The 23,115-nt window shown below is 46.0% G+C and overlaps 2 protein-coding genes and 1 pseudogene across 7 annotated transcripts; 2 read left to right on the top strand and 1 right to left on the bottom strand.

Annotated features, from left to right (window-relative positions):
• Positions 1–342: 342 nt before the first annotated feature.
• Positions 343–2,484, bottom strand: LOC147160116 (myeloid-associated differentiation marker homolog). The gene is made up of 2 exons (XM_086060189.1): positions 2,202–2,484; positions 343–1,423 (listed from the first exon to the last, which is right to left on the bottom strand). The coding sequence occupies exon 2, from the start codon at positions 1,399–1,401 to the stop codon at positions 550–552; it is 852 nt and encodes a 283-aa protein (XP_085916315.1). The 5' UTR covers positions 1,402–1,423; positions 2,202–2,484; the 3' UTR covers positions 343–549.
• Positions 2,475–18,431, top strand: arhgef11 (Rho guanine nucleotide exchange factor (GEF) 11). Of its 5 annotated transcripts, none has more exons than XM_086060178.1 (42): positions 2,475–3,586; positions 4,046–4,060; positions 4,193–4,284; positions 4,355–4,459; positions 4,675–4,724; positions 4,803–4,860; positions 4,939–5,090; positions 5,661–5,732; positions 5,803–5,910; positions 6,000–6,048; positions 6,141–6,178; positions 6,255–6,347; positions 7,123–7,194; positions 7,320–7,424; positions 7,499–7,597; positions 8,456–8,498; positions 8,585–8,681; positions 8,746–8,868; positions 9,019–9,042; positions 9,104–9,230; positions 9,300–9,393; positions 9,493–9,522; positions 10,368–10,482; positions 10,560–10,739; positions 10,821–10,868; positions 10,959–11,107; positions 11,753–11,893; positions 11,991–12,067; positions 12,516–12,641; positions 12,711–12,828; positions 12,893–13,041; positions 13,145–13,220; positions 13,965–14,129; positions 14,206–14,287; positions 14,574–14,651; positions 14,724–14,779; positions 14,862–14,981; positions 15,898–16,014; positions 16,078–16,164; positions 16,236–16,411; positions 17,097–17,184; positions 17,290–18,431. In XM_086060178.1, exons 1-42 carry the CDS (start codon positions 3,552–3,554, stop codon positions 17,337–17,339), a joined length of 3,879 nt encoding a protein of 1,292 aa, XP_085916304.1. In that variant the 5' UTR covers positions 2,475–3,551; the 3' UTR covers positions 17,340–18,431. The 5 variants fall into 5 exon arrangements, with proteins under 5 accessions (XP_085916304.1, XP_085916303.1, XP_085916307.1 ...); XM_086060177.1 differs by having other exon boundaries at positions 10,359–10,482; XM_086060181.1 differs by lacking the exon at positions 4,046–4,060 and having other exon boundaries at positions 10,359–10,482.
• A 163-nt stretch (positions 18,432–18,594) lies between these two features.
• On the top strand, positions 18,595–21,028 carry LOC147160114 (uncharacterized; annotated as a pseudogene). The gene is made up of 6 exons (XR_015090579.1): positions 18,595–18,842; positions 19,133–19,192; positions 19,274–19,471; positions 19,625–19,735; positions 19,924–20,365; positions 20,720–21,028. The product of XR_015090579.1 is annotated as an uncharacterized LOC147160114 (transcript).
• The last annotated feature ends 2,087 nt before the right edge of the window (positions 21,029–23,115 follow it).

The following is a 23,115-nucleotide window of genomic DNA, read 5'->3' as shown; positions in this document are numbered from 1 at the left end:
ATTTGTTTGTTGTTGTGTCTCTTTCTTTAACAGAGGGGTACCAACATATTTTTCCAACAGCGTACTTGGCGTTTGGGGAATTTAGGATGTTGTAGTACAGTTCATCGTTCCAGAACAAGTAGCTACTTCGTTTTCAGACGCCACGCTGTCGCCATCACCTGGTCAGTGTGAGAAATGCTGTATTTTAAATTAAAGCTGTATTTTTTCAATCTTGGTGTTTCTATTTTAAAACGAAAATCAAATGAGTAATTTTTCAATTTTTTAGTATCTGTTTCCAAACGTAATGTCCAAAGAGCAAAAGAGACACTGGCCCTTTACAACAGCTTCTCTCTTCATGAAACATTTGCCTGACAAACAACTTTTCTTTATATATTTTTAGGTCAGACATTTTATGAATCACACTTTTTAACAGTATAACGATGGTTTTCTATTCACTTCTTTTGCAAGGCACAGGAAAATTCCATACTTTTAACCAAAAGAAATGTGATTATTTATTAACAGAAAGTTCTTGAATGTAATACTAAACAAAACAAAAAGTGGAATTCCACATCAGCCGCTGACAAAGACAAGTCTGGCAGTGTGCGCTACGTCGGCGAGGTACAGCAGGAAGTTGATACCGGTGAGGACCGCCACGGTGATCAGGCTGGACTCGTTGCCGCCTCTGGCCCTGTAGCGCTTGCTGAACTGGAAGACGGGCCAGATGATGGTGGCCGTCAGGTACATCACAGCCGCCAAGAAGCCGCACGCCGTCAGGAAGCGGGGGAAGGGGACAGGCAGCCAGCCGGTGCACTCGCCCACACACATCACCACCACGATCATGGAGATGATGAAGCAGATGCAGTACACCGCCATGCACCACTGGAGCGCCGCGTGATGCTCGTACGCCACGGGCTCGCTGACCAAGATGAAGATGATGCACGCCACGAACGTCTGGCACACCTTCAACAAGCCCGGCGCCGTGGCCATGTAGCCCGCCACCTCGCCGGGCCGCGCTCTGGTCAGGCTCACCTCCGCCATGTAGGCCACCGCCGCCAAGCAGGAGAAGATGGTGGAGGCCACGCGGTGGTCTCGCACCTCGGCGTAGTAAGCCCGCTCCCTCAGAAAGTGGAGCGGGAAGATGACGGAGGCGGAGAGGCACAGGAGGGCGGCGTAGCATGCCACGGTGACGGGGAAGTTGGACCAGGACACGGGCACGCGTACCTGCAGGCCCAGCAGCTCCACCAGCAGGATGACGGCGGTGGCGGCGAAGCTGAAGGCCCAGCAGAAGATGCACCAGGCAGCCATACCGCCGTGCGGCAGCGAGGCGCCGTGAGCCGCCACGCTGAAGGCCACGCAGGTGAACAACAGGGCGGCCACACGCACCATCAGCAGCCGGGACCATCCGAGCGCAATCAGGGGCATGATGGGATGTCAGGGGGCGGAGCTTGATTCGATTTAATCAACAGTCGGGGATGGGGGAGAGAGGTCATGATGAATTTTTTGTGAACACAAACTGTATAGCAACACTACCAGACAGATCATAGGCACATATTCTTTATCCTTTCAACATTTACTATTTATCTCGCTCAACTAAAACATATTCCATTTGTATTTTCAATGTGACTCAGTTGGTTGTTAGGGGTACTGCCACTGGAAGTTGTACTGCACTACATGGATAGTCGTGACATTAACTGGCCAGAAACAGAGCTGCTCTGTATTTATTTACAAACTAGCCACTTCTTGCCATTAAATTACATAATTGCCCATGCATTTGGCAGGTACCAGCTTTAGGATAGTTTTGAATAGATATCAAGTTATGATAAAATTATATTTATTCCCTAGGGATGACCCAGGACACACTGGAGACCGTAATTGAGTCTCTTGGCTGGCCTGGGAGCATCTTGGGATACCTTCGGAGGAGCTGGCTGGGGAGAGGGAAGTCTGGGCTTCCTTGCTGAACCTGACCTCGGACAAGCGGTAGTTAATGGATGGATGGACAATTAGTTTATTTCGTACCATTTTTCCTTTCTTCAAATAACCATATCAAACCCAAGAATGTCTTCTAAGACCTTTTCTTAAAAATGCACCTCACCTAACTGAAATCCCCCACACACACTCACGCCCTTCCTGAGCGGAAGTGGCGAGACTACGCAAAAAAGTAGCATGTGTGCGTGACAGAGAGACAGATGAGAAAGGAGAAAAAAGTCGTAAATGCAGCTTACCTAAATTCTACGGTGATGTCGACTTCTTCAATTTTCTCAAAGTCTTATTCTGGCATTGCACGCCCCCTGACCCCCCGCCTTCCCGACGCCCCGTCAGGCCATGTTTGGTCAAAACGAGTCTCGTCGGGTTTTCAACACTCACTGATAAAGTAAAACTTTTCAAGCTGCCGCAACGTGTAACTGTTGTTTTAAAACATCGGGTTCCTCATATTTTCACGAGTATGCGCGTTGCACCGTGCGCGAAAATGGCGCCATGTCCGAAGGGGGCGCTCGCGCAACCGTGCTGCGGACGCGCAGGAATCGGAAGTGCACTGCCGCGGATGCCCCGGAGAGCATAGCAAGAAAACAACACGTCCATTCGATCACCGTCTGGGAATTAGGAGCCTTTTTCTGTGCATATGGCGTGGCCCGCGACTTCCAAGCCTACCTGTTGATGCAACACGTGTTGTAGTTGTTTTTTTTTTTGCCGTGTAGCCGAGGTGGACTTCGGTTTTATGGCGACTAGCCGGCTAGCACTGATGCATCTTTAACCTCCTGTGTGGTGTGTGGTTCATGAAGCACCTACTGTATCATGAGGCAGCTTCACATTTTATCCACACGTAGCTTTTTTATTTTATCTTAAGCAACCTTGTTTGTTCGGCCGCAGCTTGACGTCGACACGCTAACGCTAGCTTGACAGTGTTGGAAAACTGTTCTTTGTTTTCCCGTGTTCATAATGTTGATTATCAAAATCAACACCAAGCGAGACGCTAATAGTTGTGTTGAGTCCTCAATAAAATCGTGCCTTTAATGTGTGAATAAAGTAGCAACGGCCAATGTTGGTTTACTTTCCAGTCAGCCAACTAGCTAGCAGTAGACGCCCACAGCAGTGTTTGACAACCTTTTTTGGGCCAAGGCACATATTTGTCACGAGGACAAAATATCATGGCACAGCACCAAATCTAAATTGCACAAAAAGTGCAGGTCAGGATGTACCTCGGGGCATCTAGTGGACGAACATTTAATTGTTCTGCCTCTCACTAACGTCGCTGGTGTAGATAGATGAACAAAAGTACATATTAGTTTGTAAAATAATTTTCAGACTGATCAAGCTAGACGTGCTAACAGGGCTTTTCTTGTTCGCGTTCAAGTTTCAGCACCGTTCTGCACTCGTCGCGTCGTGACAGATGTGGAAACACGCAAACGTTAGTTTTAACGACTATGGCCTCGAGTGTGAGCATCCTCACAAGAATGCTGCAAAGGAAATGAGCAGATTGTCAATGTTGTGAAACCGCATAAGAAACAGACACTTGAGCAAGCAGCTCTTCGCAAGTGGAACATGGACATGACAAGGACAGGGACAGCAGCGTCATGAGTCTCCGCCAGCCCACCTCCACCCTTGACAGGTAACCCGACACACAGCGTTGGGCCATGTTGATGACTTACCATTATTTGTTCTAGACAAGTTTAAGACGATGGTGACAGCATTTAGCATCCTGGTGGTACCAACGTAAGCCAAACAAGTGTCAAGAGTCAAAAACAAACGGTGGGCTTGCTGGGGAAAGGCCAAATAATCAGAGGGAAGAAAAAGAAAGATGCATTCAAGGGACAATGTCAGCCACCTTATTTAAAATACACTTTTGTGGCTGCAGGTGATTCTCAAGCACCATTTTGGTCTCTTACGCTGCTCATGTGAAAGCAGAGTGTGTTCCATAAACAAAACTGTTTCACTTGAAAAGCCAGAGAATGGCTCAAATGCAACTTGGGCTAAAACAAAAGAGTAGTAGAAATCAAACGCGTTGTGACGTCTGAACGCCTTCTCTCTCTTTCCCTTTGATTTGCTTCCCGCCTCCTCGCGCTTTCAGCCCCTTCGCCGCTTGGTGAGTTGTCAGCTTGTCATGCATTCCCCGCCCTCTTTTGTCGTGTCTGCTCCTCACTGCCATTTCTCACCAAGTGTCCCTCACCTCGCTGCTCGTCTTCATCTTAAGCCATCTCTTTGCCCGCTAACACAGGCTCAGCAGTCTGACCATCGGGGACTCAGAACGCAAGTCGTCCACCGGTCAGCAGAGGGACCCGCTGGTTGACGTCCCCAATGAGAGCGCTGGTGAGCACGACGCGCTTAATCTTGGCTTAATCTGCGTGCTTTGCTTGATGTGTGCGTGTCGCTCCGTCAGCCGCCGGTCTGGTCCAGAGATGCGTGGTGGTGCAGAAGGACCATCTGGGTTTCGGCTTCACGGTGTGCGGAGAGCGGGTGAAGCTGGTTCAAAATGTTCGAGCAGGTGCGTCATGCCCGTCTTGTGTCAGGCACCTGAAAGTGCTGTGAGTACAGGGTGGAAGTTGAAATCACCTTGTGGAATATTACTTGAGTGCAAGTAGATATGCTTTACATCATTTTCTGACATGAAATGTCCTGTATCGGAAGTACAAGAGTCACACAGAGGTCAACCAGTACTTGTTGCTGAGTCAGCGTTTCTCTACTCCTTCCTCCTCACAGGCGGCGCAGCCGTCAAGGCCGGAGTCCAGGAAGGAGACCGAATCATAAAGGTGTGTTTGCTGGTGACACATAACCAATGGAGAGCTTCGTCACCGCTTACTTCCGTTCCGTCCCTCTCCCATCCTCAGGTGAACGGTTCGCTCGTGTCCTCCATGTCCCATCAGGAGGTGGTGAAGCTCATCAAATGTGAGTCCTGTGAATTACAAAACAAGAATCAAAATCCAGGTCTTGACGCATGTTGTTTGTGTCATGGTCATCTCACAGCCGGGACGTATGTAGCGCTCACACTACAAGGACCGCCCCATTCACCGTCCTCCTTCCCCGCTGATTCCGCTCTCAATCGGTATGGGGAGACTCCATCCACACCACCCAGCAGCACCCCCTCCCATAGAATCACTGGACCCAAACCACTCCAGGTCAGTGGGGCTCTTATGTCCGCCTTACCATGGTTAAAATAGTTAAGCTTTTTATATATATATTTAGTTTTGATTTCATTTGGACTTTTTCTGTAATTAGTTTAGTTTAGTTTTTGTTAGTTACAGTTTTTTGTTAATTTATGGAGTGGAAAAAAAGGTCACTACAATTCTCGACTGTTTGACCTTTATTCTTCAAATGTATTTCATTTCATTTCGAAGCTCATTTGTGCTATCAATTGACATAGATGAAAACAGACTTTTTCGCTATAATTACAGTTTAATTATTTTTATAAACCTAAGATGTACCATCGTTTTATTTGTATTTTTAGTTCATAAAAATGTTTTTTGAATATTAGTTTTTTATGTTGTTTGTTTTTGTTATCCATAATAATCTTGGTCCTCACCTGCGCTCAGAAGACTTGGTAGTTATTTAATGACGCTAACAAGCAAACCGCCGTCTGTCGTCATTGTCATTTCTCACCTTTCTTGCACGACTTGTGACTGTGAACACCAAAAATACTTGGCCAATAGCTGTGACTATGATTGTGATCATTCCTTGGTTTGTTTGAGGACCCTGAAGTGCAGAAGCAGGCCTCTCAGATACTCAGGAAGATGCTGCAGCAGGAAGAAAAGGAGCTGCAGGTAACGCACGCATGGCGATGACATGACAGCAGGACTGGCGTCAATCCCTGCGCTGCCGTGCACTTTGCAGGCCTTAATGGGAGAACGGTCACGGAACCCGTCGCCGTCTCTGGATGAGCGAATCGAAAGCGCCAAGAGGCGAGCTCATCAAGTGCGCGTCAAGCTTCAGCAGGACACGGTGGGTTTCCCCGCCGGCGCCTTTGTCATGGCTGTCAGTGTGTCTGGTTCTTCTTCCGACAAATGTTTTGCCCTTTTATGCGCCTCCAGGAGGGATTGCCATCAGAATGCGTCACTCGCAACGTCACGGGGTTCGAAGGTGCGTGTCCTCCTGTTGAGCGGTAACGACATCAAAGTAGTAACGAATGCTAAATCTCCTCCTGCTCTTCCTTGTCTTCATTCTTCCGGCAGGACGTGTGCCGCCGGCCTGGAGCGAAGGTGACACAGAGGTCAGCTGCCGGTCTCCCCATCCCCACCTCGTACCTTGGCATGTTTGTGATTGCGCCTCTCCCCCACCCCTCACAGGCCTTTGAGAGCCCCCGCTCATCCCCCTCATCTTCCTTCCGGAGCCTTCTACAGCCACGGCAGAGCTCCGACACGCCCCCCCTTTCGGATTCGGTGAGCACTTCCGGTCTGCTGTGATGTGATCTTCAAATGCTGCGTTTGAAAATTGCCTTTTGGGGATTTTTTGGGGGTGTGATCTTGCCTATAGAAAATCTAGCCCAAAAACACTTTCAAATGAGAACAAAACAGTATCACTTGATCATTTCTGACAAGATTGCTTGCACATCAACGGGTCAAAATGACCGTCACGTAGTAGAATCACGTACTTTCGCAGCAAAAAAATTTCATGAATTAATTTCTTATGGAGGATTTTCAAGGCATTTCAAGTGCTCAATCTGTGTGTTGTGTTTTACACTAAAATAAAGGCCAATAAATGAACCATGAATTAATATGAAAGACTGCACGTCAAAATGGTTAGTAAGTTCACCCCAAGTGTCTTGTTAAAAAAGTATATGCTGAGAAGACTGGAAAATACATTTTCAACCCTAATCGTAATTTTGTGGGTGAAAAAATAAGGATTCCCCCAACCCCGCAAACTTGTTCAGACCAAGTGTACACCGTAATTGAGATGGAAGTCATGCAGAGGATTGATTAGAATTTTATTTATATTTGAAACATGAAGCATAAAATCTGTGACACTTGTGGACGATTGACGTTAGAGAAGCATAAGTCAATGTTTGTCCCTCCTCCATGGAGAACATTGCAAATAAACAATTGCGAGAGGTTGTCCCTCGCGTGCCTTCCTCACCTCCATCATCATCACCACTACGATGGATCCCTCCTGACACGTACAGTGTTGACGTTGGCATGTCCGCGCATGTGTTGGCAGAGCGGCAGGGTGCAGATCATCGGGCCGGAGGAAGAGGACGAGGATGAGGATGACGCTTACTTCTTCAGTGAGGTGAGCGTCCATATCAGCACATGCATGTATCGCAAGACAGGTGATAGGCATTTAATGATGAGGTTGTTGACTGCTTTGGGCCAATGAAAAAAGCTGCTTGAGACTTGTGACTTATGACTATGCAGATGGACGGCCCCTTCCAAGACGTGGAGCTGCTGAAGTCGCGGCCCGCCCACATGAGCGTCTTCCTAAGATACGTCTTCACGCAGCTGCTGGATCCCAACCCACTGGTCAGCAGCCCTGCGATTGTGGGCCCCGCCTGGTGGCATGGCTGTCTCCTGACCTTCTCTTTGTTGCGCCGTAGCTCTTCTACCTGTCGGTGGAGGCGTACCTGAGCGCCACGCCCAAAGATGCCCGCTCCCTGGCACCGCAGATCTGCTCCCATTTCCTTGATCCAGACGCCGTACGTACCGTAGCGTAGCTGGTGTTAAGATGTTTACGTCACTACTAGGCCTGGCTCATATGACCTTACAAAAACATATTTTTTCCCCCCATAAATAGCCCATTTCCATTTAAAAAAAGTTTTTTTCCCCTCCCTTTTGACATTTGAAAATTATACAAGTACTGTAAAATTCCTGTGAATATTTCCCCCCCATAGAAAGTTACCCCAAATCGTCCCACCATACTATACATATTACATAATAATAAAAATAAAAACAAAACAAAAAATATTTGGAAAAAAGAGCGTACATACATTCCAACGTAAGCAATATAATTTGCATTATAACTTGCAATAATTCATGCAATATAATGAGCAATAATTATATTGTGTGGTATTCCGTCAGATCAACATACTCGTATGGCGGTCAGACAGCTGCCTCTATGTAACCTCTATCTCTAATCTCAACCTGTAACCCATTATGTGATTTCCTACTGCGCATGCACAGCAGACAGGTATGCTTTTCTGACAGGACACCAACTTCAGCGTTAGCAACTAGTTGCTAGCTAGCCGCTAAGGAAGCAAGATGACGAGAGCTATCGGATGACTTATCAAAGTCGTACTTATCACATTTCAACAAAACTGAAAAGCAGTTGCTCACTAATTCTTGATTCAAATTCTAAATGATTTTAAACATCCTTTGAATGACCCTAATTGTCGGTACGAGAAAAGCTGCTGTGGTCAGTGCAGGGGCGGATCTTCCCAGTGGGATCAGCTCCAAATCCACAAAAAAAATCCTCCAAACTTGATATTTGATAATCAGTAGAATACGTGTGTGGCAGCCATGGTGAGCACTAAAGCCTGCATTCGATGATGTTTCAGCCCTTGAAGCTGAAAGTGCCAGTAGACTACCTCACAGACATTGGTAAGAAGATCCCGTTGATGATGATGTCATCCAGTGTTGCGCCGGAGCCATCTCTCACCACTTTATGTCTTTTGTCTCATTTGCAGAGAGCCGCCTCCACTCCCAGGAGGACATCCGCGGGCCGCTGTCTGAGCTGCAGCAGCGGGTGCTGCCCCATGTCCAGGACCAACTTGTGGACTACAGGTACGGCGGGTGCTCGCTGCTCCCATCCCGCAGAGGCCTCACCCCAGCTGGCATGTTTTGACAGGAAAAAGCAAACGATGGGCCTTGGCGCGCTTTTCGGCGAAGGTGACCTGCTGCTGCTGGACGGGGACCCGGTGAAGGAGCGTCAGGTGGTGGACAAGCAGGTCACCGCCCTGTTGGAGATTCTGTAAGTGGAGCTTGACATCATAGCACACACGAGAGGGGGGGCCTGAGACCGTTGCATGACTTTGTGGGGACTCCACTTGCTTGATTTTTGCAATTTGTGACTTGGTCCCGTCTCTGCCTCCTGCTTCCTGTCCTGACGCATCCGCCACAGGTGCAAGCACGAGGAGGACAGAAGGTAAACAAGCCAGCAGAGTCCCAATCAATTCTTCACTCTTCATGGTCCCATCTTTGCCCAGCTCCCCGCTGGCGTCAGCCGTGCTCCTGTATCTGCGGCACGCCGGCGTCAAACTGCGAGACTCCAAGGTGTTTCCCGGCTTGAGCGCCGACAAGGAAAAGTGGCTCGCCTTCCTCAAGGCAAAAAAGGTACCCAGTCTCGGCCTCGGCGTGAGCTTGCACGCTGCCGCAGCTTCATGCCCGATGTCGTCCCCTCAGCCGAGCAGCACTAAGAAGGACAAAGACGGCGAGGACAGAAAGAGGAATCCCATCCTCAAGTACATCGGCAAACCTCGGAGCGCATCTCAGTCAAGTGGGCACACAGGCAACACCTTTTTTTTCTCTTCTTTGCCTTATTTTCATTTTTTCATTGTGTGCTTTTGTGTTGGCTTTTTTTTTTTTGCTTTGGTAGCATTCCACGTCCCGCTGTCTCCCGCTCAAGGTACTTTGTCCCCGACCTTAACCATAACCCTACCTGGCTGCTCATAAACCATTCAAACAAATCTGATTTCAATTCCATTCTTGATTTTAATACATTTGTATTTTTTCTTTGATACAACAAAGAGAATTACATTATTCAAAACTAGTTTTTTGTTTCGATTTTAATAAAAAGATTAAAGAAAATATGATCAAGCCATCAAACTGCCCAAGCTCTTTCAAAATCAGCTTTTTTTGTCATTAAAAAAAAATGTTGTTTTTTTTTAAACATGTTTAAACATTTAAACATAAACATCACAGCGATATGAAATTGGCAGATTTTTTTATTTTTTTTACTCAATTGTCTGTTATCAAGTTCAATAAATACTAAAGGACAAAGTAGCCTGTAATTCATATTCACATTTATTTAGAGTAGAGGTGGCAAAATGCATCTGGGGAATAAACTGGTTTCGTACTAAACTTGAATGCAAAATAATTTGTAAAAAATCCCATTATCAGTGGAATAATTGACACAATAATTGATTGTAAAAATATTTTATAGTGGCATTCTGAGTTGTGATCGTAAAGGGAACGAAAAGTTTTTTGTTTGTTTTTTAGTATTTTTTTATGATTTGGCTGAAGAATCGGTTGTATGGGAATTTTATTGTTCCAAATGGGAATTTGAATCTGCCTGAAAAAAATCCATATGGGCCAGCCCTTAAATGAACCAATCGGAAACTAATAACTTCCTGTCTCTTGCTCTTCACCGTCATCTTTGTGCTTTTGACATCTTGCGCTTTGACTTCTTCAACCTTTACTGCAGCTTTGTGCGTGTTTGCGTTTTGCTGCGCGTGTGCACAGTGCGTCCAGGAAGCGTGAGGAACATCATCCAGCAATTTGAGAACCACGGCGAGACCGGGGCCGAGGAGGGCGGCGACCCGCAGATGGCCTTATCCGGCAGCCAGGGGGAGGACAGCGCTGACAGGTGGGACGTGAGACGCCGGCCCGCGAGAAGCGCGCGGCGGGCAGATGATGTCAGTGCGCCGTGTTTTGCGGTTGCAGCCCCACCACGTCCGTGCGTCTGGCACGCAGCGAGTCTTTGAAGGAACAGGGGGAAGGTCGGCGGCGGGGCATGGTGTCGTGCGGTGAGTCCGTTCCCCGCTCTCGCAGCGACGTGGACATGGAGGATCCCGGCGAGGATGGGACAGGCTTCAGAATGCGGAACAGCGCCTCGTCTGCCAGGTTGGGCGGCGTTTACTGACGCCGTGGTGTGTGTGGAAAGTATTGGTGGTTCATTACTTTTTTTCTTTTTTTTATCTTCAGGTCTCTGGAGAACCCCACACCACCATACACACCGCGCTCTATTCGCAGGTGACATTTGAGGCCATCCCTTGCCACTTGGCGTGTTCAATATGAAGTGATGCCGTGAATACGCATGTCCGTCCTAATTTGCTCACGCAGGAGCTCCGAGTCGCTGCCGACCCTGCTGCTGGACAGCAGCGCACCCGAGGAGGAGGCGTGTGAGGGTCAGAACTGGCAGGAGACTGTCCCACATCAGCTCCTGGCCACGCTCAGTCCGAGGGAGGTGGAGCGCCAGGCGGTCATGTATGGTGCGAGTCCAACCGCCGTCTTTGTGTACCTCAATATGGAAGGAATGACTTGCCAGAATACTTTAAACGCTGCTTTCAAGGCACAGTCGCTATCGCATTGAAAAAATTGCAATTCGTAATAGATTATTATGCTGATTAACTCATTCACTCGCAGCCATTTTCACTGAAGCAGTCCCGTTTGCTCCCAGCTGTTTTACTGGATTTTGACTGATTTGGCAAGGCCCACAGAATATTGTGTTCTATTGCTATAAAAACATGAAACCCACCAAAAGAAAGATTAGAGTCTCTTCTTTCATCAGGAAAAATGTGTATTTCTATATTTTTCCGTTTTGCAGCAATTAGCATTAGAATATAACTAAATTTCATCATTATTCACAAATCTGTATCGAAATGAGGGTACATTTGCTTTTTTCAACATGGCCCTGGTTAATCTATTCTGCTCTGCTGCCACCTGCTGGCCGTTTTTGTAATAACTACCATTTCCTCAACCGTTTTCTGCAGTTGAGAGGCTGCATCAAAGCCTTCTGTATGCTCTTGCATAAAAAAACAAACATTTAATTACGTCTTTGGGACACTTAAAACATTTAAAATAGAACATATTTATACGTTTTGGGAGCAAATGAGTTAATATGTTGTTGTTGGCAGAGCTCTTCACAACCGAGGCGTCGCACCTGCGCACACTCCGAGTCCTGGACCAAGTCTTCTTCCAGAAGATGAGAGCCGTGCTCACCGCCGACGAGCTGGCCTGCATCTTTCCCAACCTGCCGCAGGTCTACGAACTGCACGGTGCGTACGCCATGCGGCCTGTCACAGCGCAGGTCATCTTACGGCGCGAGCCGCTGGCTTCAAGGTATGACTGTTTGCTCTTCCTCTCCACCCGCAGCCAGCCTGTGCGAGGCCATGAGGAAGCGGCGAGAGGCCATCATCGTTCACGACATCGGCGACATCATGTTGGCGAGGGTGAGCCCACTTGTTGGAAGAACAGCAAACACCCGATATTAGCCATTAACTTACAGTGCAACTTATAAAAGTGACTTAGAGAGAAATGATGGTTTGTTGTCATGTTTGTGGATTGGTATCATACGTGAGCTTCTGCCTTTATTCTTGTGTTGCCATACGTCCGTACAGAAGATGGAAGGTCAAGCAGTCATTTGAGAGTTGTTGTCTTTTTTTAATGCATTTTGCTCTCAAGAGATATTCCATATATTTAAAAAAGAAGTAAAAAGTCATTCTGAAACTATGAAAACAAGAACGAAACAAAAAAGGAAGCATTTTCTAAAAAAGGCTGCTCTCAAAACAAATTTCACAGTCCGAATCCGAAAGTAGCTGAAATGCAAAACGCAAAAGTAGCGTAACCCTGCCGTGAGCGAACGAGGGCTTCCTGTGACGGTGCTGCCGGTGTGTCCAGTTTGAGGGCAGCGCCGGCGAGGAGTTTCAGGAGCAGGCGTCGCAGTTGTGCAAGCAGCAGTCTCAGGCGCTGGAGCTCATCAAGAACAAACAACGCAAAGACGCCCGCTTCGCCCACATTGTCCAGGTAGACAAACGCTTGTCCCGCCGCGGTGGCCAACAGGCCGCGCTTCACCTGCCGCTCTGACTCGTGCAGGAGTGTGAGGCCAGTCGCCACTGCCGCCGCTTGCAGCTCAGAGACCTGCTGGTATCAGAAATGCAGAGGCTGACCAAGTACCCGCTTCTTCTGGACAACATCATCAAGCACACCGAGGGTGAGTGCTTCCTACGCATGCCGCGCGCTCGCACCGCTCACGCGCTCTTTCCTTCCCATTCAAGTGGCCTCGGACGACCTTCCCAACCTGCAACGGGCTCAGGCCTGTTGCCGCCGAATCCTGCAGGCGGTCAACGAGGTGGTCCGGGAGACGGAACACCGCCACCACCTGAGCAAGTACCAACGCAGGCTGGATGTTGCTCCGCAGTTTAAGGTGAGCATGTGACCAACATGTCCCACCCTGGCGGGTCCCACTTTCTTTTGCAACTGAAGCCGTTTCCAAAAAGCAGTCAACGCAACTCTTTACATGTTGGCAGGGTTTGGACCTGAGCACCAAGAAGATGATCCACGAGGGGCCGCTCATCTGGAAAGTTAGCAAGGACAAGCATTTAGGTCAGTGGAGAAGCAAAAGAAACTGCTGTTGTGTCGCCATCTCGTCTTGCAAAATTCTGCTCATTTCACAAGTTGAAAACTATGCAAGGCAAATCAGAAATAATTGACCAAATTCAAGTAAGGCTGCAACTACAACAACCATTATTTCAGTCTTCTGGCCATCATTTTTTCCTTGAGTTGATGAATCGGATAAAAACAAAAAGTTTCACATTTCAAAAGCAGGACAGCACAAAATGGAATGAATTCCTTTTCAGTTTCTGCTTGGGTCTGTAACGTCAGCAAAATTGTCAGAAAGGTTAATGGTTGTTTTTCCAAAGTCAAAGCAATTGTTTGCAATATAAAACAAATCAGTCCGCTTTCATGGAGGACTCCAGAAATGTGTTGAGGAGCTGAAATTTGATTCATCCATGATGATAATGGATTAGTTGTCAATTCGTTGTTGCACCTCTAAAGGTTGAAGGCTCTCAATAGGAAAGTGAATTATTGTTGCTGAAAATCTATTTTTTTGCATCATGATCAAAGGATTGTTTTAATACTACTGGTACTTTTCATAAATAACATTTTCATCAACGCGACGACAGAATATTGTGAACGAAGAGTTTTCTTTCTTCCTGACTGTTTGGTCTCACCAGCTCTTAGGTTAACTCACACAGACTTGAGCAAGTCCAGTTAAAGCCAGAACTTGTTTTTTGGCCGTTACTTAACCACAGAGTGACCCTGGTACTGTATATGTTTTGCCCCCAGACATCCACGCGCTGCTGCTGTCCGACTGCCTGCTGCTGCTGCAGCGCGGCCCTGACGAGCGTCTGTTGCTGCGTCACCCATCGCGCTGGCTGGGCGTCAACGTGGGCGGCGGAGACAGCCCGCTGGTCAAGTTGGACTCGCTGCTGGTGCGCTCGGTCGCCACAGGTAAGCTCGGCGCCAGGCCGCGATTGCGACCGCGCGCCCCCTGGCCAACTCCTCCGTCTTCCTCCCTCGCACGCAGACAACAAGGCGCTCTACATCATCAGCACGGCAGAGAGGCAGATCTACGAGCTGGTGGCGGGAACGACGTCGGAGAAAAACACGTGAGCTCTTTTGGCCCACCTCCGCAACTTTGGCTAGCTTCACATCAAATGTCAAACGTGCCAGCCGCTTTGTGTAGGCCTAGAAAGCAGGATTCAAGAGGACTGCCTCTTCAGCAAAAATTAGCCTGAGCTTGAAATACTTCCTGTTTTCACTTTTATTTGAAATGGACAGTGTCAAGTAAAGTATTATGGCACCATCTAGTGGCCGACAGTAGAATTGCAGCCACAATAAGCAGGAAACAGAAGCAAATAGTTTGACGCAGGGCTTGACACGTTTGTGTTTCAGCTGGAAGGACTTTCTGGAAAAGAGCATGGCCTCTACTGCCAGCCCAGCTCCGGCCAATCGCGGCTCAGCAGCAGCGCCGTGAGTATATGTCCGGGCTCCCAGCTTTATCAGTGAAGTAAAAAGTTAAGTTTAAAAGTTTTTATTTCCCAGCTCTCCCGGTCTGGGCACTGCGTCCCTGGTCGAAGCCGCAGGCCCCGCCGACACAGGTACACACCGCCCCGCCCCTTCCTTTTTTGAAGCTGCAGCACAGTGCACCTTTCCCATTGCGTTTGACTTGACTTCCTCCAGATAATGCTGGCGGGGCGCAGGCCCACGCGGCGGACATCTCTGCGGCTTGCCACCAAGCGAGAGTGTCGGACTGCCACGGAAAACACGCGGCGGGCCTGGCGGAAGCGGCGTTGCACGACGGTAAGCAGCCAAAAGTCAAAGTTGTTCTCATTTGATTTTCCCACAAGAACACGGGTCATCAACCTGATGGCGAGCACGGGTACTGATTATTTTTGTCTTTCTTATCGCACTTTTGATTTCCTTTTGACTTTTGTTTTTGAAATTCACTTCATTTAACTGAGAGCGCATTTGTTACTTTGAATTCATTTGAATTTGGGGAAAATGTTTGCTTTATATGAGTTTTTGTCAAGTGCAAGATGTGGGAGAAACAAAAGGCCATTCATTATTGTTTGAGTCAGTTGAAATCAGTCCCACAGGACTGTTCCACCTTCCTTCTTCTCTACACTCACAGAAAAAGAAAAACTGAAAAATATTTTCACTTTTATTTTGGTTCATTTTTATTCACTACAATAAATGACTTCCTGTTTCCATGCCTGAGAATGATGGAAAATGTCATTATATTCGTGCAGACATTTCAACTCATTTGCAGTCGACCATCTGACTCCATATTAGCACGAGCAGTACTGTGACCTGAATCAAATTAACATACAAATACAATCAAACACTTCACAACACAATTTACAACATAAACTCCAATTTTTTGTTGAAGAAATTTTTAACAAAAACAAAAAAAAAGTGCAAAATGATGAAAATAGTTTTATTTCTGAAAATCACGTGAAGATATGACTATCAAACTTTATTATAATATTTTGACCTTATCTTGGAAAAATATATTTTTGGTCATAAGATTTCAACACAAAACTCTATTCTTTAAAATATATGAATTTATGGTCCTATTTTTTCCCCCTAACGGGTCCCTTTTTAAAGCCAAGTTTGGGTGCACGTGGAGCATTAATGCCCCAGAAAAAGTAAGCAAATAAAAACAAACAATGCCTGAAATTCAAACTTGAGTCATGTCTCTTTTCTTTGCTGTCAGTGGAAACGCTGCGTCAGCTCCTCTTCGTGGACGCAGCTGATGATGGCTGGGGCCACACCCTTCGAGACTCGGCTCATGAAAGCGGACGCGACCACTGGGCTCAGGTGCTACCAAAAGGTAAGCCCAAACCCGACTTTTTTCTCCCCTTTTTTTTACGCTTCTCTCACACATTGTGCTCAGCGGCAGTGGCGGCCTCTTCTTACTTCGTCCCTGATGATGTCACGCCGGTGTCCGAGCGGTCGTCGGCGAGCCAGGCCGTCCCACGCGGTAATAACCCCCGACGTTGTCGTCGGCGAGGCATGCAGCTTGCCTGATTGGTTGTTTTCCATGGCGGGCAGGAAACGTCCTCTACCTGACCACGCCCACCCAGCCGGACGAGAGCACCACCGACACGACGGACGGCGGCCTGTCGGAGGGGCGGGAAGAGGAGACGTGGCAGAGTCACGTGATCCAAAACGTGGAGGAGGTGTTCCGCACCATCGAGAACTTGACCGGCAAGCTGCGTCAGCTCAAGGTCAGTTCATCGGCGGACATTTTGTCAGATGGCCATGCGGGAGTCGCCTGTCCATCAGTCAACTTTTTGCTTTGATTGTTACAACATAGGTCAAAGGTTCAAGTGAGGCCAACTGCTTGCTTCAAGCTGTTTGACGCCCGTACCAGTACCACACGTATTTTTTAAGCAAAATGCATGACTTTCTTACAAAACTCTGTTAGTTTAGTGCTAAGGCAAATGCGTGCTAACTAGCATCAATTTTGCAATGATGAACCCTTAAAATACACAAACGGTGATAAAACATAGACACTAAGCATTTGAAAATACGAATATTACGAGCAATATTACTGCAGCTTAGTTACAACAGTCGTATTTCCTAAATTATCACAAATGGAAATAATGTATTATGCTGCCCCTGGTGGCCAAGGCACAAACATCAGAAGGAGCAGCACAATTAACTAGTCAATATCATGCTCTAAACATTATGGAGTGTTGTGAAAGGTTTATAAGTAGTAAAGTTGACAAATCAACTTGACTGTAGAAGCCCTACAAAATTGTTGCTAGTCCTCAAGAAAAGAAGAAATAACTTGAATGTGACAAAAGTAAACGTCAATAAAAATTGAATGCAAATTCACCAATAAAAATCAAAAACTCTCTGCTTCACTTCTTCTGGTTTAGTGCGTTACACGGTCTTCTCTCTCCGCAGGACATGGAGGGGGAGCATTGCAAACTGCTGACGTCGCTCCGAGAGCAGTCGGCCCATCGGGAGGAGGAAGACTGTGGCTCGCCGGACGGTCAGCTCGCCACACTTTCTTTTCTTTCCTTTTTTTTTGGGGGGGGGGGGGTCGCCTTTCCCCAAACCGCCTTCCTCCCTAATGTGTGTTTTGTCCGTCCCGCAGGCAAGGAAGCGAGTCCCGCCCATCCCAGAATTCAGTCCACTGGATTGTGATAGCCACTGGAGTGACCTCCCATCAGCCAGCACTTTAGCCGAAACGCAGATCCCCCTCCCCCAAACCGCCGGTGGGTCAGCGGGCCGGAGCAAAAATAATTTGCAATAAATGATTAGTTGGTGTCGTTTAGTAAAAGAGCGCACAGTTATTGTACATACGGGACATACGGGAACGGCCACGCTAATTAAATCAATCAATACATGAAGGCAATTAGTCGTATTGCTGCCACACCAGAAAGAAAAGTTCTCACGGGATCAGTTTCATGTTGAAGTTTGACCTCTGGTTCAGCTCACAGGCTGCGTAATTATGCGAGAATCCAGAAAATAATAGTGCCAAGTGTTTGAAAATGAAGGAATTGGTTGCACAAATCAAACTTATAGCTTACTTGTCTCCCCCCACACCCGTTCTGGTGTGGCAAAAGGGGCTTCCTGGCTCCTCCCGCGACCTTTTAGTTTCGGCCCAATAAAGGCGACTTTTCCCAAATAAAAGTGGTCACATCAAATCCAGTTGCATTTTTTATTCCCTCCATAAATTTGGAGTCTGATCTGATCATGTTCAGATTTTACCTTTGACAAATTTATTTTCATAGGATGACCACTTTTTTTTCATTCCTGTGGCATTCAAGGGTACTCGTTGGTAGCAATGTTTTTGAGGGGTTCGGATTTTGAGGGAGGAGGAGCCAAAAGTTTGAGAACCCCGGCCACTACTGACTCATCCACTTAGCTTAGCATCAGGGCGTAGCAGGAAAGCAGCAGTGCTAAGTAAGCTATGCTAATCTTTCCAGCTGCTGCTAGTAGTCGTCACATTAAGAAAAAGAAGAAAAAAAAGTACATTTTTGCCTGTTCTGTTGTTGTGTTGTGGAATTGCAAAGAAAAGCCACACTGCCGGCCGCTACGTTCCACTTTCTGGCGGACGACGCTACCAAAGTTGAAACGTCCGCTGAGCGCGCCGATGACTGCAAGTGATACATGATTCTACCTCTGTGGCCACATGCCGGCACTCTGGTGTAGTCTTGTTGTGTGTTGCACAAAGTCCCTCTACTGTAAGTTGTCATGTTTCTTGTGTTGGTCACATTAAAATCACACAATCGACGTGTGTGTTTTTGTTCATAGAAAACCGTGTAAGGGTTTATTCCATCTCGTGAGGCTAAACTGCACATGCAGTTTGAAGGCCATGTTTGTTCTCTACTCGTACACTCGCCCTCACTCGTGAGACATTTCAGTGCACTAGTACAACCACTCTTTTGTCTTTATAGTTGTAGAAGATGTTTAGTTCAGGGCGTTACCTGCCTTTTGCTCTAAATTCCTGGGATTTAATCCCATCCCCACCCAAAATGTTCATCATTTCACTCATTCGCCACTTCCTGAAAAGATGAGTGACAATCACGCGATGCACAAACAGGAAGTGAAAGAAGCCATGCTGCATGTCGTCGCGCAGCACAAGCCACAAGTCCTGCGACCGGCGCTCCAACGCTGTCATGGCCCGAGTGCTCCTACGTCAAGGTAAGAAATGTGGAACATAAGCTCAGCCTGCTGAAGCTATGTGTCACTGTGTGACCAAATATAGCCCAGGGTAACAATGTTAAGCTTTTCAGGGGCTATGTGACCAAATGTAATTACTGTCTGGCCTATGTGACTGAATGTGACGCTGTGTGAAGTTAAGTAGCACGATGTGATTCTATGTGAGGCTATGTGGACATATGTGACCAACTATGATTCTTTGTGTGTAATATGAAATCTCATTGTGCTACGTGAAACTATGCCTCAACCTGATAGCGGTTTTTTGGGCTCAGAGCTCGCCCTGGCTGCCATGTTGATTGTGCTGAGGGCCTCGTTAGAGGCAGCTGCTAGTGGTGAGTGAACCTGTGACCAATGTAACGCCATCCATTGCTACGTGATGCTATGTGGGACTATGCGACCAAACATGGTTGCAGTGCTTCATCTCCAGCAGGTGGCCTACCAAGGCGAAGCGGTCACGTTGTCATCCGGCGGCGACCCGTTCCGCGAGTTGGCGTTCATCAAGTGGTCTGTGTTTTTCAACCAGACGTGGATCGCCACCTTTCACGGCGGGAAGATTAACACGGAGCGCTTCTTCCTATTCAGGGGACGACTTGCCCTCAACACGTCATCAGGTGAGTGCCGGCCGGGCTGGCGATAACAAAGACTAACAAACAACTCAAATTAAAATGAAACAAAAGCATTTTCGAAAAACTAAAAATATAAAAAGTAAGTATAATTTCAAATTAAACTAAAGCTGTTTAGACTCTGTCCGCGCTTGTCATCAGGCGACCTGACGATCCGCAACGTGAGCCAAGAGGACGCCATGGAGTACAGCGTGGAGCTGGTGGACACGGAGAAGCGAAGCGTGGAGAGAGTGGTGACACTAGTGGTGAAAAGTAAGTCGCTGGGCGCCACGCGAGCTAGTTAGCATACAGCTAACTAGCTCACCAAATAGCAAGTAGTTAGCATACAGCTAACTAGCTCACCAAATAGCAAGTAGTTAGCATACAGCTAACTAGCTCACCAAATAGCAAGTAGTTAGCATACAGTTAACTAGCTCACGTGGTTCGCTGTCCCCACACAGGACACCTCCAGAAACCGAGCATACGGACGCTGTTCTCCGTGCATTCGGATGGCGGTTGCTGGGTGGGACTCCGATGTTTGTCCTCGGATTTGGACGGCAACCTATCCTGGATGCTTGAACCCCCACTTGTGACCGCCTACATCATGTCCGACCACGACGGCAAGGCCGTAGTTTTCGCGGCCCTCGCCTACCGCAACTTCACACACTTCACGTGTACCTCCATCCGCAATCTGGAGAACGTCTCCGACAGCATCCGCGTCGAGTGTAAGGCTCCCCCCGGCCAAGATGGCTGACGACTTCCCGTTTTGAGCGAGCTTCACCTTTTGCGTGGCAGGTGCAATGGCGTCGGAGTGGCGACCTCGTGAACGGAACAGCCTTTTCATCTTGGCGGGAATTGTTAGTGGCGGAGTTCTGCTGACCGTCATGCTGAAGAGCGTGAGAGGTGAGCGCCAACATGTTAGCATACGGCTAGCTGTTAGCATTAGCGCATGGAAGCACAGTGAACCTTGATTTATAGGTGAAAATCCACAATATAAGAGGCCATCTCGATGGAGTGTAGACGTTAGCTTAGCATCTACCTTAGGAACTCAAGAGGAAGAGGAACTTGTCGTATGGATCTAGTTAGGGATTCTCCGATGCGATACTTGTATGGGGTATCGGCCCCAATAGTGGAAAATTAATTGGATAGGGTATTTGTCACATTTGCTGAAACGGACAAGCCCTTCCAACAATTAGTACATTAAATCAAGGTTCCACTGCATTCACAGTATGGTGAGTTTGTATATTTTCTCAGCAGGCCAAGAAAATGAAGAAGGAAGAGGAGCAAAAAAAGAAGACAATGGATAGATGGTGGAACCTTTTTTATTTTATTTGCTGGACTGAGTGTCTTGAGTACTGTATTTATTTTTGCTGACGACTTCTTGCTTTTACTCCCTACGTTTGATATTGGCGCTCAGCTGAAGGGAGCTAACGGTCAAGCAAAACAAAGACAACTAGAACGTGTGAATGCTGAAAGCTAAATACCAATATTTGAATGCTTTTGGAATGCATATGAAGTATATTGAAAGATATATATTATGTGAACATTAAAAAAAAGTGGACGGTATGTGCTGCTTTTAAGACTCCCTTTTTCTTTTATCGCTCAGTTCTTTAGACCCCAATATTTGATTTGGCAGAGGCATATTTTGTTGAATTACAGGTAGAATTCTTTAATTAAAAAAAAAAAAAGTATATATACAAATTTCCTCCTGTAAAAATAATTGAGCATATAATTTATACATGTATTCAAGGCAAGTTGTAAAATGTCTGAAGTCTTCTTGTTTATGTTTAACAAATTTAAAACATCGTAAATCATGCTGTTTCCACTAAGTACTGTCTCAAATGTTCTTCAGTCTCGATACTGTAAATATATAGGATCGTATGCCAAGAAACGTTTTTTGGGGGGAGTGGTAATATGGCGGCCTCGCGGCTTAAAAAGTCTTGGCCTATCAGCTATCCAGTTATATACAAATCAGTGTCCGGAAATCCACAAGATTTGGTAATCAAGTAATCGTACACTCACTACACTAATGCTGCTTTTTCTTTTTTCTTTAAACACTGCAGCCTTTCTTTTCGCCAGCAGAGGTCACTTTAACTGAAGCGTCCACAAATCAACGCATTTTAACGAAACAATTCGTCAAAGTGGGTGCACAGGTTCCGTGCATCACAAAAGCTTAATTTGCCCATCAGGAATTATAACACTCCGCTATGTGGCTGAAGTTATATTACTCAAGCTTTTAGTTGTATTAAAATTACGTAAAAGACGTGACGTAATTTACGTCACGTAAGGACCCGAGCTTCTCAACTTGACGGCGTCGTCGTTGCCCACGTGGTTGTCAGCACAAGTCTCTCTTTTTGGAATACTGGTTTCAAAACAAAATTGTCTGGGTATATCAGTTGTTTAATAATAAAGGGCTTTATTCATTTTATTCTGACGAGTTTCTTTAGCGATACAACTGCAGGAAAAGTTAGTTTATGTTGTTCAGTGGGGCAGTAAGTGAGAGGGATTGTGTGTGAATGTGTTTGGAATAAATGTATTTGTTTAATGTTGTTTTATGTTTTTGACCAATATTGACCTTATTTTGTATATTACTGCCATGTGTTGGAAGGACCTCCTCGAAAATGAGATGATGCATCTCAAGGGAATATCCTTTAAAGCAATTAAAGTATCTTATCTGGTCGTCCTGCAACTAACAATAGGCGTATTAGAACCATGTTCCAGAAAGAGATTACAACATTACCGTATGTTATTCCGCATTGGAATGTTTGTGGATGATATACCATAGAAAAAGGTCTGGCTCATACCAAATACATTTCTGACTACGAATATAAGTCAAAGAAATATATTTTAAATTGATCCATAAATCTATCCAGCTAAAACGTATAAAAGTAATACATTTAAAAAAATAAATATTGAGTTAACTGTAGCTTTTGTGACGAGTGCACCGAAACTGTTATACATTTGTTTTCGTACTGTCCACCTGTCTGTTAGTTTTGGCAGAAATTGTGTGATTTCATTCATAATAACATTGAAAAGGATGTCATGATTGCTAGGAAGAATGTATTGTTTTTTTATTTTTAAAAATAATAATATAGTGAAAAATAATTCGAACTAGCTAATAAATGTGTTACTTTTAATGTCGAAATTATTTATTGTTGTAAATTTCTTAGAAAGAAAAAACATGCTTACAGCCTTTTATAACGAGTTCAGACAATACATTCTCTCAATCAAGTTCACTGACAAAAGGCTTTGACGATAGTGGAGATTTGCTGTAATTTAAATATATTTTTAGAACTTTTTAAGCATCTAGTATATTGAAGCACAACCTTTTTTTTGTTTTTTTTTTGTTGTTTAGCATTTATCTTTTCATTTGTGTGTGTGTGTGTGTGTGTGTGTATCTCTCTCTCTCTATATATATATATAGATTATATATATATATATATAGATTATATATAATCTATATAATCTTATATATATATATATACACTTTGTTGTGTATTTGTTTGTTTGTTTGTTTGTTGTTGTGTATCTTTCGATGTACATATTTGAGAAAGCTGTGTTGTATGTTTGCAATTAAAAAACAACAACAACAACAACAACAACAATATACAGTTATTTTAAAACAACAGCGTGGTGGTCACGTGTGCTGTTGG

This window comes from Leptonotus elevatus, chromosome 17, assembly GCF_054856555.1.
Source record: "Leptonotus elevatus isolate MCC_2025b chromosome 17, RoL_Lele_1.0, whole genome shotgun sequence".
Lineage (NCBI taxonomy): Eukaryota > Metazoa > Chordata > Actinopteri > Syngnathiformes > Syngnathidae > Leptonotus > Leptonotus elevatus.
This window is presented reverse-complemented; position numbering and strand designations above follow the sequence as displayed.